At 43.1% G+C, this 15,254-nt stretch overlaps 1 protein-coding gene across 1 annotated transcript in view; it reads right to left on the bottom strand.

Annotated features, from left to right (window-relative positions):
• Positions 1-3,974, bottom strand: part of LOC103360642 (protein FAM222A-like) — a 12,586-nt gene extending 8,612 nt beyond the window's left edge. Inside the window, exon 1 of the mRNA XM_008286474.1 lies at positions 3,845-3,974. Coding sequence (XP_008284696.1) covers positions 3,845-3,974 — 130 coding nt within the window. The remainder of the gene's footprint in view (positions 1-3,844) is intronic.
• Positions 3,975-15,254: the final 11,280 nt, after the last annotated feature.

Here is a 15,254-nt window from a genome sequence, read left to right as displayed (position 1 = left end):
GGACACATCTAAAACATGCAGGATTGCGGCCCTCGAGGACCGGATGTCGACACCCCTGGTTTAGAGTCATCCACAATGTGACACTTAAGAGCTAATAGTCTACATTTCACAGTGCAGGAAGACGCAGGCCCTCCAGAACATACGCTCTTAAATCTCACTCACATTAACAACTTTCTTCAGTAAACACTCGTTCGCCCGATTCTCACAACACGCCTCCGTCTTTCTGTGCGTCAGCAATCTCTACATGAAGGGTCGTCGCGAAACAGAGTAACCTCGGGGTCGAACGCTCAGTTATGTGTGCTCGAGGAGGCTCTGGCGAATGCTTCTTTGCACCAGTGTCACTCCTCATTTGTTTCTGTGCCGCTTGGCCCAGCTTGGGCAAAGTTTCCCCTCTCAAAGCCAAACGGAGCACAGGCCAGCAGCGTGGGAAAAAAAAAAAAAACAACGAAGCATTTCCAGCCCCTGCTTTCAAAGCTGAGATAGCGGAGAAGAGCAGAGCGCTCATTCGCTCTCATCGCATAATTCCTAACACTGGTTTCTGGGAAATCTCTCACATGGGTTTTGCGAGACCTCTCGTGTCCTGCGCGTTTATTGATAGCTAAAAATGGAAATGGCTTTCAAAAGCGCAGCAGTGGCTAAAGACCGTCTCTATTTAACTTGATCCAGCGACGACTCATTTAATGAAGAAGCCTGGACCACACAGACGGAGCTCCCCATCAGCAGTCTATTCCCTGTGGCTGCGCTTGAAATGTCAGACCGGAGCTGGAGGGTTCTGCACTACGCACAGTCGCAGTACATAAAACTCAAAGGGGGGGTGGAGGAGGCCCCTGCAGGTAAACAGGATGAGAAATGCATCCGTGGTTCTGCCTGAGGCGAACTAGGCCCTTCTGTTCCCACATTTAGCAGACAAGTGCTCCACTGATTCCCAATTAATATTTAATAACGAAAAAAAAAAAAAAAAGGAAAAAGACAAAGAGGTATTTCACCCGAGGAAACGAGAGATGAGTAGATGGAGGTTAAGACGAACAGAATTTCCAGCATTTCAGATCGGAGTGCGGTTGGATACACACTGTTTGGTAAATAAGGGAGATGTAATAATTAACTACAATCTGTCAAACCGGCACACGGCGAACTGGCTTCATTATTATGCAATGCAGTTGGTTCACATCTCGCTGAACGTCCTGTTAGTCTCGCTGCACCTGTTAGATCCGGACAGCTTTAATGGTCCTTTTAAGTGCACGGGGTTTAGTGACCTGAGCAACGTGGTTCCACTCAACTCCGACCCGAGCGGATGTCTAATTATCCGAAATAAGTGAAAACTCCTGTGTGATCGTGCAGGTGTTGGGTGCAGGTGTCACTGAAATCTGGTAATTACGGGGTCATTAAATGTGGAAGTAATGATGTGCTTTGTATGCGTTCCATACTATTCCTAAAACATGCATTTAGGAATGTCAGTGGAAGATTAAACTTTGCGTATTAGTACGTTCCAGGAGCCTATATGAGGATGCACAGGCCCATGCAAACAAACCAACCCAGACCTAACCAAGGATCATTTATACTATACAGACAAAGCTATTGCATATAATGTATACAGTGAAGTTTTGTGTTTTTGTCAGAGAAAAATATGAAATCTCACAATGTTTCGGTCAGCACTCGGTTGCTCTTGCTTTCCTTGAAACCACAATCTGAGCGGTTCTGTTTCTGCTCACTTACAACAATCCCCGTTAGCTTCTGCAGTGCAGCAGCTAATCTCCCACGGGTCCAAATAAAACACAATAAATGATGCATGATAGCACAGCCTCAAAATAATAACGACACAACACCTACACCGAAAAAGAAAACAGAACATCCATAAAGCGAGCAAAATAAGTTATGTTTCATGGCTAAGTACATTCATAAGGCTGAAAAACACGCCCGGCAGAACAATTAAATTGTAAGTAGATATAGATCTTCGATATAGAGCAGCTTCGGACCAGAACTACAATGCATCAGCAATTTTTAAAGCAATAGAGAAAAGGAAACCACAGCAGAATAAATTCATTTGTGGCACTGTGATCTCATTATGTGAATGTAGGCTGCCCAGGAAGAAAAAGACTACGCAATTTGGACCGCTGAACAAATAACATGGATATAGAGTACATCAAGAAAGCAAGGTTCAGACCAAGAACTAAATCTGCAGACACGCTGCATTTAATCAGTTAATTGAAAGAAATCTAATCACAAATCCCAGTCCCAAAGATACCCACTCAACCTTTCAACGAACGCAGTATAATCAGTCAAGATGAAGGTCAAACAGCACTGACATGAAGCACTTTCTGCTCAAAATGTGAACGTCGTTAGTAACCCTGTATGGGAGAGTTGATTAACTCTGTAATTTTAGAGTCCACTTTGACCTGCATGCATTTGCGCTGCAGGAGCACGCTGATTACTAACCCAATTAACGGGCATCATCATCAAGAGGCTCATTATTTTAATTCAAGAAGCCTCACAGCAAACTGAAATCTCAGCATACTGATAAAAAAAAAAAAAAAAAACCCGAGAAGGTCAAGCAGAGCCTGACTTTTACAAAGTGAGTCAGGTACGTGACCGAGACGCTGCTGATACGTTTGTGGTATTTGTGTGGTATTTGCTATATGTAAGGGCTTAAAGTGAAAAATAATCCAGAGCCTGAACTTTTTTTGCTTTTGGGTGGCTAATTAGTAAGATATTAAGATATCTGTCTCCCCAAACTCAGACTACAGATTATAGTAATACCAAAGAAGGTCAATAGGTCGTGGTAGGTCCTCCATCTGGCTACAACATGGTGCAAATATATTGTTTAGCAACCAATCAGTAAAAGACATGGAACAATATGTGCACCACTATTTATTACCTCCACCAAGGAGGTTATCATCACTCCGTCAGCTTGTTACTAATGATATCAGTGTTAATTCAAATGCTAAAGCTATGTTTTGATTATCTATGTATCTAATCGTGTAGATAAAATGAATGCAGGACTTTAACACTGGTTGGAAATCACAATATGGTGGAAATGAGCTGCTTGGTGGAGGTCTGCGCTTGTTCAGAGGGCTTTTCCAGTTTTGAAAAACAACACTTTGTCAACATTCAATGAAAAGACAAATCTTTTGAGCTTTTCAGACAGACTTATCCTAAACGCTGGTGCTATATCACGTGTATTTATGTAACAAACAGTTTTGACAAAGCATTTTGCTCTTCAGCCAACCTTTGCACAGATTAACGAGTGGCTGAGATGTGGTTAACGACAAGTCAGGTTCTGCAAGGAACGTGCACACGCGTATTTTTAAATCACAAACCCGGTCAGTCATTGATGCTGCTGTGAGTTGTGAGTTTCAGAGCAGACAGCAGCTCTATGGCCGCGGTCTGACCCCTGATCTGACAGCACTTTTTTGCCGCTAGTTGCGTACATGAGTTTTTTTTTTGAGCAGATGGTACAGAAGCAAGCACCCGGCTCCTTCAAATTTTTTGCACCAGCAACCAAAGGGCTTGTCGTCTCTGCTTAACCCTTTCAACCCTGCAGCCCGGTATAGCGGCTCCGGTATATGGCGACTGTCTGTTACATTCATTTTGATTGGCTATCAGTGCCGTATGTGAACAAGCATTCAGTCATTAAATAAATTATCCAAATAGTAATAATAGTAAGAAGAAGAAGAATTGCATACAAGGTTCTCGCCAGCGTCATAACAGAGTAACGGCCCGTTACGCTGCCGCCTGAAAAAATTCAACTGCAAATTGGGCCGATACGTTGTTTTCGAGGGTCAACCCAGTCTTAAGGCAATTCGTGAAACAGTCACGAAATTTAATCTATTGTTTCGTGTAGACTCACCTTTGTGGGTGCATGGCTGCAGCGGTGGTACCGGCAGCAGTAATGGCGGCGGTGGGACATCGAGGCTTTTAGGTGTGCAGGCCAAACGCTGCGACGAGAGGTTCTGCCGTCTCTGGATACAGGCCAGCATGATAGTTTACTAGGGCTGCGTACAGCCTGGGTAGACCTGCTGAGATAAAGAGAAACAACAGGTTCTTACTCTGCGTCATCACTTTTATCACCAAATTAAACACCAGTTATGCAAGACCAAGACCAGACACAGCCGTATTAGCGGTTCTCTGAGGCTGTACTTATGGACAGCAGTGCTTTGAGCTAACACAATAATCAGGCTCACAATCTGATCTTTAGCAGGTATTTACCACGTTAGTTTAGAACACAAAACACAGCTGAGCTCAGTGGGGGTGTCCATTAGTCATTAGTCATGATTGTATTAATACTTGTTGGCGATCCATCCAGTCGTTGTTGAAACTTCTCAGTCTTAACCACAAATGTCAACATCATGGTGACACTAGAGAGAGTCAGTGCAATTCATTATGATGAGTAAAATCCATCGGGTAGACGAAATGTCACTGGATAATTGAAATGTGTGATCTAAAGTGGGAATTTGAGAAACAGTCAGGGGACTACCAAGGTAGGTCAATAGAGTGGACTATAAAACACACGTCATCCTCATGATGGCATTAGAGGTAAAGAAATCCAGTCACTTTTTGGGACAACAAACGTTTGCACTGCCATTCATCTAACTGTACTGGAGCCATTTCACTCTGGACCACAGTAGTCCGATTCACCAGATGCAGATCCACCATTTGCTGTGCATTTCATATGGCTTGATGATGGTGCAAATGTTCCACCAAAACAATCCCCCCGACACTGTTTTCAGGGAACACTGCTGCTGCAACCTTAGCCAAGCTCCACCCAATATGTGTGTGAAATGAATACAAACAAGATTTTTACCCCTATAGTAGAATGATAAGATGGTGCAACCACAGAATGGTCTGACAATGCAAAACTAGTCCAGAGCAAAAAATACTGCTGGTAGTACGGCTTTAAAAACACTACAGATCCTCAGCACTTCTGTTTTTATGATATGGAGTTGAAGCAGCATAGTTAAGGAAATGGCTAGAAATAAAATGAACGCTAACTTTAAGTTCTGAAAAACCTTCAATTACAAGCAATGCAATCAAACTCTGACAACAAACATCAGTTGTGTACTCGAAGAAAGCTGCTGTCGTCTTTCAAAAATGCACCTTCCACGTTATTCCAGTCGTCTGAATATCAATCTGTGCGACCACTTGGGCCCTTTTACCATATTAGGATTCAGGAGCTCCTCTTTGAACTGCAGAGACTGTACATTTAAGAAACTAATATCACTTAATGATGACTCCATCTCCTTCTTCTGCTTAGTTGTTATGATAGCTCTTTCCTGTTATCAACCTTGTTCTGTCGGTCCTGATCACACAGATCATTTACAAACCTTCCCGTAGCCTCGGGCCATGCGATTCAATTTCTAACCAGCCCCGAGACCTTGGTTTCTTGTTCTATAAATTTATGGCCGTATTGATCAGCGGAGAAAGCCAAAAGCAGCTCACTCCCTAAAATAGGCTGTGCGCTGTTTGCAGAGTTAAGTATTTGTCGGTGGAAATGAGAGGCTGTGTCTGAGCGGGCCTGCGCCTCTCCACAGCTGTGCTGATTGAAGCAATCATTGTGAGGAGAACGCCAGGCAGTGAGGGAATATTTCACTCATAATCACATTTGACATTCTCTTTGATTATTTGAAAGAGTCAGCAAATCTGAATGCCAGCATCGCAAAACTGAAAAAAACCTCAGGCTACCGTAAAATACTGAATGTTAATCAGGTATCTTGTAGACAGGCAGCTGCTACCAATGCATGATATCACCGAGGTATATGTAATAGTTAACCAACGCAGCGATTACAAACGGAAACGCTGTATTTTCACGACAATGCCGTTGTCCCCAACAAGGCTAATATAGGCCTTAAGCGTCCAGCTGTCAGACTGCCTTTTTTCCTTGTTCGGTTTTAAGGTTCTTCTGGATTTTTGTTTTTGTTTCTCCCTCAGGGTCCAGAGGGCAGCTACAGCAAGTCAACCACAGAACAGAATGTTCAGCGACGGGCTGCAGAAACGTGATTACCGTCGCCTCAAAAGGAAGAAGAGACAGAGTGGCTTTTATTTTACTCAGGTGCCAAAAGAAGAAGAAGAAGAAGAAAAAAAGACTCCCTCACTCTTCCCTCTTCCTTTACCCGCTCCCCTCCTCCGCTCAACATCTGTCCCTTGGTGACAAGCTCACTTCAAACTGCTCAGTGCAACCTGTCTCATCTCAACACACACATCTGAAGAGCTAAAAGCCTCAATATGGTCAGATTCCATTTTGAAAATAATAGCAATTTCACAACAACCCTTCCATTACCACACATTTGTCAAGAGGGAGATACTGGAAAGGCAGAAGAAACACAAGAGAGAAAAGGCATCTCCAGGGAAATCCCTTCACAAGCAGAAAATGAGACATGAATTGGAATACCTTCCATTACTCCCATAATTTGCAGCTGGAAGAAAATACATCAAGGAAGGCATTATAATTCAAAGAGAGGCCAGCAGTGGCTTAGCGAGAAAAGTTTCACTGAAAGCAGAAAAAGGGAGCCAGAAATGGCTCATAAAGTGCAAGTAATGAGGGTTTCTTTTATGCTGCTGTTTAAATTTAAAATTTAAAGAGATTTTATGAAAACTTAAGCTTAAAATTGCCTTCTCACTGTTGAGTACAGTTACTTGGAAAAAGGGACGAGAGATAGAAGATCAAAGTGTTCCTGAACGCATGATACCATCTAGGCTGAGCCCTGGAGCCAGTTCAGTTCTCCAGCCCGCCGTGTTTTGCTCAGTAAAAATGTTTTTTGTGTTTTGCACTTCCTTATGATGTTGTATGAAGACATGTGACAATTGCAAGTGGAAATGAATGAAATGAATGCATCAGCAAACTAATTGTAATCTTTAAAACTGCAGCTTTTAGCCCAGCTCCATTCAACCTTCACAAACAGGGTCACGGATCTCGTCATTAACGTAATGATCAGCGCTGCTCTCCGTCAGAGCCAGCTTTCTTCAATCAACTTTTCAATCAGCAGCAACTTCTCCGACTGACCTTTGAGCTAGACACTACGTTGGAGGTTACAAGCCAGATGTGACGCTTCTCACAAAGTCCTGGCACTTCCAGAGTCTCGTGGGTTCAAGGACGCCTCTGACATGCATAACAAGGAAAAGGACAAAAAGTTGAAGCTGCAAGAGCGGTTAAATTCTCGCCACTCTCGGGCGACATCCGTGCAGCTGATAAGCAGCGTGACGTGGTCCACCGAGGGGTCTGCCTGGGAGATAAAGACCTTGTGCTTTGCAGCCCATCTAACTGTTCCCCATGGTGCTCTGATAAGGATGTTTTTTGGCGGACGACGTTATTTTTCAAGTCTTTTTTTCCTCCCCCCCTTTCGTCATTGAAGGAATGCAAATGTGCTTCATTTTCCGACGCGATATCTGTCCTGGGATCAGGACGGGGCATTTGGTGAGACGATAAGGTCAAGTGAAGAGGGAGATGATGGAGAGACTTGCTTGCTTCAGTTTAACAAGCGTAGCTGATGCTTTAAACTGAATTCTAATAGCATCTGTTCGACAAAAAATATAACCTCCAGCTAAATTTCATCATCCAACTTGCACCATTGATGTCCTGACTATTCAGGCAGACAATCCACCCTTATGTGATCACATTTGTAGAGATAATAAAGCTGGATATGCGTGATTACCCAGACAATACGCTGCTACATTAGAAAAATGTGAAATGGCTCATGACTGGCTTTACCTGTTTGGGTGTACAAAGCAGCAGCGCAGGAATATCCATCAAAGCAGGATAAAGCCCTAAATTATACAGAGAGTCAGACAAGAGCATCTGTCTGACCTTCTGGAGTCTTTTATGACTTCAAGCAGCATCAAAGGTCAGAGCAAAGATAGAAGCAAATTGCACAAAGAACCTCCCTCTCAACAAACATGAAATGCACAGATAAAAGATGCACACTGGCTCTGCACACACACACACTCCCTCACATTCACACACACCCCTCCCCAACCGAAGCATCTCGGCTCCTGTTAGCAGTTCTCAGGATCCTCAGTTAATAATTAGATGATAATGAAAAAGGTTTAAGACGAAGCACCCTTTTCACTCTCTGAGTGGATTAGCATGAGTGCTATGCTAATGTTTTCTCTTCCCTCCACACAGAAACTGCAGATGAGCAAAAGGGAGGAGGAGGAGGAGGATGGGGGGAAAGAGAAAGAACACAAAAGCAAAAAAGCAGAAGGTTAATTTAGGAATAAATAAATGAATAACAAAGAACAATTAGTTATTGTGGAAGAGGAGAGGCCGAGTCTCTCTCTTTGAATGAGGATGGCATAGTCCATGAATAACAATCCACTTACTGTATAATTAATTGTATATTATCTATGGCTTTTATACTGTCTTCAAAGTAGGCACTGCAGGAACCTGTCTAAGTAATGGAGACCAGACAAGTCGTCTTATAGACAGACAGAATTAGACAGCAGCGCTTCTGCAGCTGCTGGATTCATCTCCATACACACACACACACATTCACGCAGATCGCCCCCAATCCCCTCATACATTTTTAATAGAATCTATTACTTCTGGATTAGCCGATAAGAGCTGGCCTGGTTAAATTCTATAACAGTTTACATAATTGGTATCAGAATGGTATATAAGAGAGACCCAGATTTCTCTCTTCCACTTCTGTGTAGCGGAAGTCAAAAAAAAAAAATTAAAAAAGGACACAAAGGTTCACATACAGGATAACCAAACAACCCGGAGTCACTCTGCTCCCCGTTGCAAGAACACTCCAGGCCCGCGGCTGATAACAATGAGCCTCATTACCATTGAGATTAGCTCCTGTAAAAAAAGGTATTACAACAGCGTTAGAAAGCGTTTCCTATAAATTTTTTACGCAAGCACAAAATTTATGCAATTTATCGCCGGGCAATATTCAGACAGATGTCCGGAGCGTTCGGTTGGATGTAAATCATGCAGCGTTAATGGCCGGATGACTGGGAAAAACATTAACATTACAGTTTCTCCCGAGCAACATTTTATCTCCGACACGGCTGAGTTACGATGAAGCGGATCAGTCTGAGAATCCACTGACAATCTTTAATAGTCCCGAAACTATCTGGCTACTGCAATGAGCGTTAATATTGGAAAAGATAAAATAAATCAAAGTTGTTTATGTGTGAAATTATCATCGCAGTGTGTCACTGTTTACTTCTATTGTTATGGTAGTTCAGTAGCTTGAAGTTGTACTAATCCTCTGTACCAGCCCTGTATGCGGCTTTTGATTTAAGGAAAAACACTAATCTGTCAAGAGTAAAATATAAGCTGTTTTAATTACTCTGTGAATTATTTTTTCTGGGGATATCTCCTCACTGTCTGCTAGCTGTCTGTTCCGGTGTTCGTACATGCTGGCTCTGCGAAACCAACAAAGTGGCTCAAACCAAAACACACAACGATGTTCCATGTGTCCATTTTGAGCTCCTTGTGCTCGAGCACAGAACAGGAGGAAAGTGATGAGGAGGGAAGATGAGGCAAAAAAAAGCAGCAGTGAGAATGAGAGAGATGGTAAGTAGGCGTCTTTTTCGTAGCTTGTATATAAAAACCAGACGTAGCTACTGGTTTGCGCACTACTATTGTGAAGTCTTGAGTTTGGCATTTGATCGTCGCCATGTTGGTCTTTTGAAAACAACTGAGCAGCGGATCTGGTTGGAAAAACCAAAGTGTGAGGATGCAGCCTGTCAATGAAAAGTAAGTCTTTCCCTAAATAGTAACCTGCTTTATCCTCTATTTTACTTTAAATGAGACCATAATTTACTAGGGCTGGACCCGAATAGCCGACTATTTGTTTGCTGTGCTGGAATCAGGATATCAATTTTGATCTCCGAATGTCCCTCCCCCGGCGCCGCCACTGCCACTGATGGCGGATACAGTATGGTGACCGCTGATGGCGCTCACTGCTGCCCCATCGGACCGAATGCTCAACTTCCCCCCCCCCACTGTCGCCACCGAAACAGTGCCGTGACTGCTAACCTAAACAGGTTTTAGTAGCCAAATGCTGCTTGTGCGTCCCACCCACTTCCACCCCGTCGGAATGAATACCCACCCACTACCACCGTGCAGCACCCCCAAATATTTGGCATATTCGTTATTAATGGGAACAGAAATTGCTCCTCGGACCAGCCCTATAATTTACTAAATGAACATCATGCTGTATTCCAAAAGTTGAATGTAGTGATTGAGATCATTAACTCATTAGAAAAATGTTGACTGAAGTAGCAGCTCTAGTGGGAATCAGAGTCGTTTTCTTATAGATTTCTGTGCAATCAGACTTGGTTTTGGAACCAGAGAAGTCGCCCCCTACTGGCCGTTAGACACCATGCAGGTTTAAGGCACTTCTTCATTGGCTTTAGTTTTCTGACCTCGAGGCTACGTCCATCTTTTTTGTCCACACAGTCTCTGATGATGTTTCCGCTGCAGGAACTCGGGGCAGAGCACTGCGCGGATCCATTTGACTTACGAGGTGACGTAACAATTGTGCAGCTTTGACCACAATGTCGATTCACATTCCACACCAACAATGACAATGAAGGCACCCAAAAATAGTCGCTGCTTTTCTGTTTGTTGTGTTAGAAAACATGGGAAATCTGATGGGGATTGAGAGTAGAAGTCTGCTTCTCAAGGAGGACAATGAAAGGGCAGGAAAAATGGCCTTTTGTTGCTACTGTCTTCTCAGAGTTTATCTAATCAGCTGATTTCTCATAGGTCAGGAACCTCAGTGCCAACCTACGAGTAAATACTTTTCTTCCCTTGAAAGCAGCTCAGAAAGAGATCCTGCAGGGGGCAAATCTTGCGGTCAGAGGACTCAGAACATGCACACAAAGGCATCTGCTGCCCTGAAACAAGGTCCCGGAGCGGAAAACTGTCTATTCTGAAGATGTACCCACGAGGTGAACCTTAATACTCTTCCAACAAAATCACAGACTCCACTCGGTGAGGCAGGATTTAAAGATTATTTTGCAAACTCTACATTCACACATTAAGCGTGTAACCACTTGCTTAATTTACCTAATTGCGAAAAACATTTGGATCACCTTGGGTATGAACATTCTCGAGCAGTATTTTCAGCAGAATGTGACACTTAACACTGCAGCAACAACTGGTGTCAGATGAATGACAGCACGAGTCCATGAGATCAGAGCTGGAACCAATAATTTCAGCAGCGGTATTTGTCTACAAGGTTTTCACAAGCAATTAATCATTTACTTTGGAGTTAATAGAGGTTATTTCTGTGAGTCTGTCTTTCAAAACAGCAGCGTTACGATGATTAGTAGTCGTCATATCCAATATAATCAACAGAAACTATTCCCTAACACTTTCATTTCTGCAAATGCTATTGTCAGGAAAACGCAGGAGGAAAAAGGGCTTTAAATGCTGGGTTTTGTTAGTTGGAAGACAGCAATTCAGAATTTTTACATATAAAGATGTCGAGCACAAATTTAGCACCCAAAGCTGCACAATTAAGTCTTATCTTTGAGAACAGCTTTGGATCCGTGGTCGCGGGTAGAAAGCCTTGGACTGACCCAAATCTGCCCTTGCACATAGTCAGTGCCAAGGTAAAAGAAACACACTGCATGGGGTAAAGTCTGGCCAGTGCCAAGGTAGCATTAGAGGGTAAACAGAGCCTTATCTTATCCTTATCCCAGCATGCACACTGAGACACACTGTCAAAGAGCTACGGGTATGTGGCCCAGCCTTTAGAAAACCTTGACTTCAAAAGATAGCAGATCCTGAAAGAGTGAGCTGTAGGTTTAGCGGAAAGATAACTTCTCTTTTTTTTCCAGAAGATGCAAACTACGATTTTAACTGCATGTTGACATCCGTGGGGGTCGACTCGGCTATGGGCGGGAACACTTTTAGTCCTCCAGTTCCACGAAGAAGAAGATAAAAACGAGTTTATGTTAAGACAAACAATTACTCCCCGAGCCCGGCCCTCTGGCTGCCGAGTTTACTGTTACATCGTTAAGGGTCACTGATTCCTTCAAGCCATTAAAATCCTGAAGCAAACATACAACTCATTAAAAGCTGCAGAGAAAACGCTGCCTATATGGCTCTTATGTGGGAGATAACCTAATGAGAAGCTCTCTTACCGCGCATCGCAGAAACATTATAATTTTCCATGAGAGTCTTTGATCTGCGGACCAACTTATGATGTAATCATCTCAGCGCCGTTCTTCTCGGGGCAAATGACGATGCATCAATTGCAATTTGGCAGTAAGTTAATCATTAATTTAAAGTAATTACCGGGCAGCGGCGTGCAGACAAAATAATAATAATGACCTCAGCAGCCCCGTCCCCTTCCCAGTAACCTCGGAGGCCCCGTCCTTAACCTTCAACCCTTCACCCACCCCTTCATCCTATTAGAACGAAAAGAACAATTAGACGGATTTCAAAAGAAGGCAGGACGCTCGTAATTACACATGACATCTCCTAGCAGATAAAAAAAAAGGTGATTAGAAAAGGGTGCACGAGAGAAATCGCTAAGCAACCAAACCGCTGACATTTATCCCAGTGAGATTGGCAGACGGGTCGTATACGTTCTCTGCTTCACCTTATCGTTCGGTCTCCCAACCATCGCCGCCTAATGCACGACGGGAAATTCGCCGTACACTTTAACAGCCCCTTTTAAAAAGCAAGGCGATGGATGACACGGCAGAAAAGAAAAAAAAAAAAAGACGTGACCTTAATCGGTCCTCGTACTGGCCCGGGTAATAATCTTCCAAGAAAAGGTCATTCTCGTGGCGAGCAGTTTCCTCCATTCAGTAATTCGGCAGGCCTGGAGATTGAGCGAGCCTGGGGAAACTTCACAATAAATCAGAGCTCAGCTTCGCTCCTGAGAAAGCAAAGGGAAGCAGGCAGCCAAATGACAAATCCCTTTTCTTCACAGAGTTGGAATTACTGCTGGGTTGTGATGTGAGATCAGAGGGAAACCCCCATGGGGATACCTGCACATTGGCTGCTCATGATACAATGCAAATTAAAAAAAAAAAAGCCTCTCCGACAAGTTCAGGCTCAGAGAACGGCACATTTGGAGCAAAAAAAAAAAGTGGAATCGCAAATAGTTAGTCGCAACTTGTCTGTTAGCTGAGAACGAGGGTGTTAACACGCAGCATTAAACACTCGCCGGCTCACTGAGATTTTAGAGCGAATGAAGCAGATTTATGGATTCCAAGTCAGACTATAATATACTCGGTGATGAAAAGAGGGCACACGGCTCCACATCCCTTTTACTGTGACATTGTGGTAAATCAAAAGCCGCGATTTAAATATATTTATAGGAAACTCGTAAGTAAGAGAAATGAATCCAAATGCCAATAAAATACAAACCCAAGAGAGTTGACATATCTTTGGGTCAGAAAGCAGCACCGAAAGAGAAATAAGAGGATAATAAAACACCAAATTGCAGGCTTTTCTTCTGTGCCTCTGGTGGTAAAGCTGTGACATCCCATCTCTCTGGGTAATAAAGGATCTGGCACAAGCGAGGAGGAAGAAGAAGAAGGGGGGAGAGAGAGAGAGAGAGAAGAAAAAAAAGCATGCAGGGTAGAATTTCACACCTGGCCAATAATCTATAAGAACCTCTGCTGCGGCTAACCTTCAACCTCGGCTGCCACCGGTGCAGTGAGGTGCGATGATCCCACCTCCGGCTTCTAGACAATAGAAATGGAAACCTTCTGAAGGCAGCCTCTGAATGACCGATAATATACTTCAAAGCACTTCCCAATATCCACTGAGATGCTGACATGTAAAGCGCCTTTCAGTGGCCGCACAGCCGTCATCCCATTCACGTGTGTGGACAGATGTTGGGCTCATAGTTTGCTCATAGAGAGAAATAAAAAGAAAAGAAAAAAGAAAAACTACATGTGTTTGTAATGCAAATGCCTTCATGCAATAACAAATTCAGGCCTGCTGTTCCTTCTGTTTAAACACATTTCAGACACTGTGAGCTTCAAAATAAACCACTCTAAACACCTCATATTGCACTCTGCTCGTGTGAATACAAATCAGCCAGCAGATATGATGTATGTGGCTGTAATGATAGATAGTAAGGGCGAGACGCTCCTATCCATTAGTGCGCACTGGGCATCTTTCACCACTTTAGCGCTGTTCGACCTAAAAATCAATCCTCACATTAGACACCAAAACACCTTCATCACCCCCCCTAAATCTTTTTTTTAAATTTTCTTTTTAATATCATGCAGCAAACACAATTAAAAAGCAAACCCAAATGCACTGCAAACAAATCCATCTTTGCACTAAAGAAGAAAAAAACAACATTTTTTCCACCTGTTCCCACACGCTGAAGCATTTTAACAGCAATAAGAAGCATAAAGAGTGTCTTACAGAGTTTTGTCTTATCATAAGGCTTGTTTATCTTTGGTTCTCCACGGCTGATTGGTTGTTCCCCTGCTCGGAAGGCGTATTTCCTCTGCAAAAGCAATCTCGCCACTGATTTCGCTGATGCGCACTGGAGAGCTCGGGAGAAACATCCATGGATGATCCGGTTTTTTTTGTTTTGTTTTTTCTTTTTTATTTACCCGCGCGTCCTCGACAACGTGTTTAACGTATAAAAAAAAGATCATTTCACCCGATCGGGCTGTTTCCCTTGCAGTCGGATCATCTTTAGCAGCCGACCGAGCCGTGTGAGCCTCACGGAGGGATGTCGGAATGGAAATGAGTCCTCTGCGCTGCTCAAACCGGCTCCGGGCCAATCAATCAAAGCTGCCATTTGAATATTCCCACGGCTCGGCCAATCGTGTGGCGGAGAAGGCGGCCCGCTGCCGTGATGCCGAAGGAAACACGTTCCCGTTCAGCGGAAAGATTTAAAGGGGAAGCACATCCGATGCGTATTATCCCAAAACAAATGCGAGTTTTTTTGGGGGGGAGGATTTATTGGCTCCTGCACATGTGATCGATCAAGACAAGCTGAACAAAATCCACTCCGAACCGGATCAGAGTTAAAGGGAGCCACAGGTAAGAGTTTTTAACTATTAAATGGGGATCACTGTAAAACTACCACACTTAGATCAGACTAAAGGTTTATTTTATTATTTTTTAGCTAAAGTTTTCTAAAAAGCTAAGTTTAAATATGTAATCTGCATCAGTTCCCCCAAAAGAAACCTGATTACTTGGTAGGTATTACTTGATTTTCACAAGTGTTACAGTTGTATTTATTTTTATTTATTTATTTGATTTTACTTTATTTTATTTTACTATTATTATTATTTCTTTTATTGTCTTTCTTTACTTG

The sequence above is a fragment of the Stegastes partitus genome, unplaced genomic scaffold, assembly GCF_000690725.1.
Source record: "Stegastes partitus isolate 25-593 unplaced genomic scaffold, Stegastes_partitus-1.0.2 Scaffold456, whole genome shotgun sequence".
NCBI classification, from domain to species: domain Eukaryota; kingdom Metazoa; phylum Chordata; class Actinopteri; family Pomacentridae; genus Stegastes; species Stegastes partitus.
This window is presented reverse-complemented; position numbering and strand designations above follow the sequence as displayed.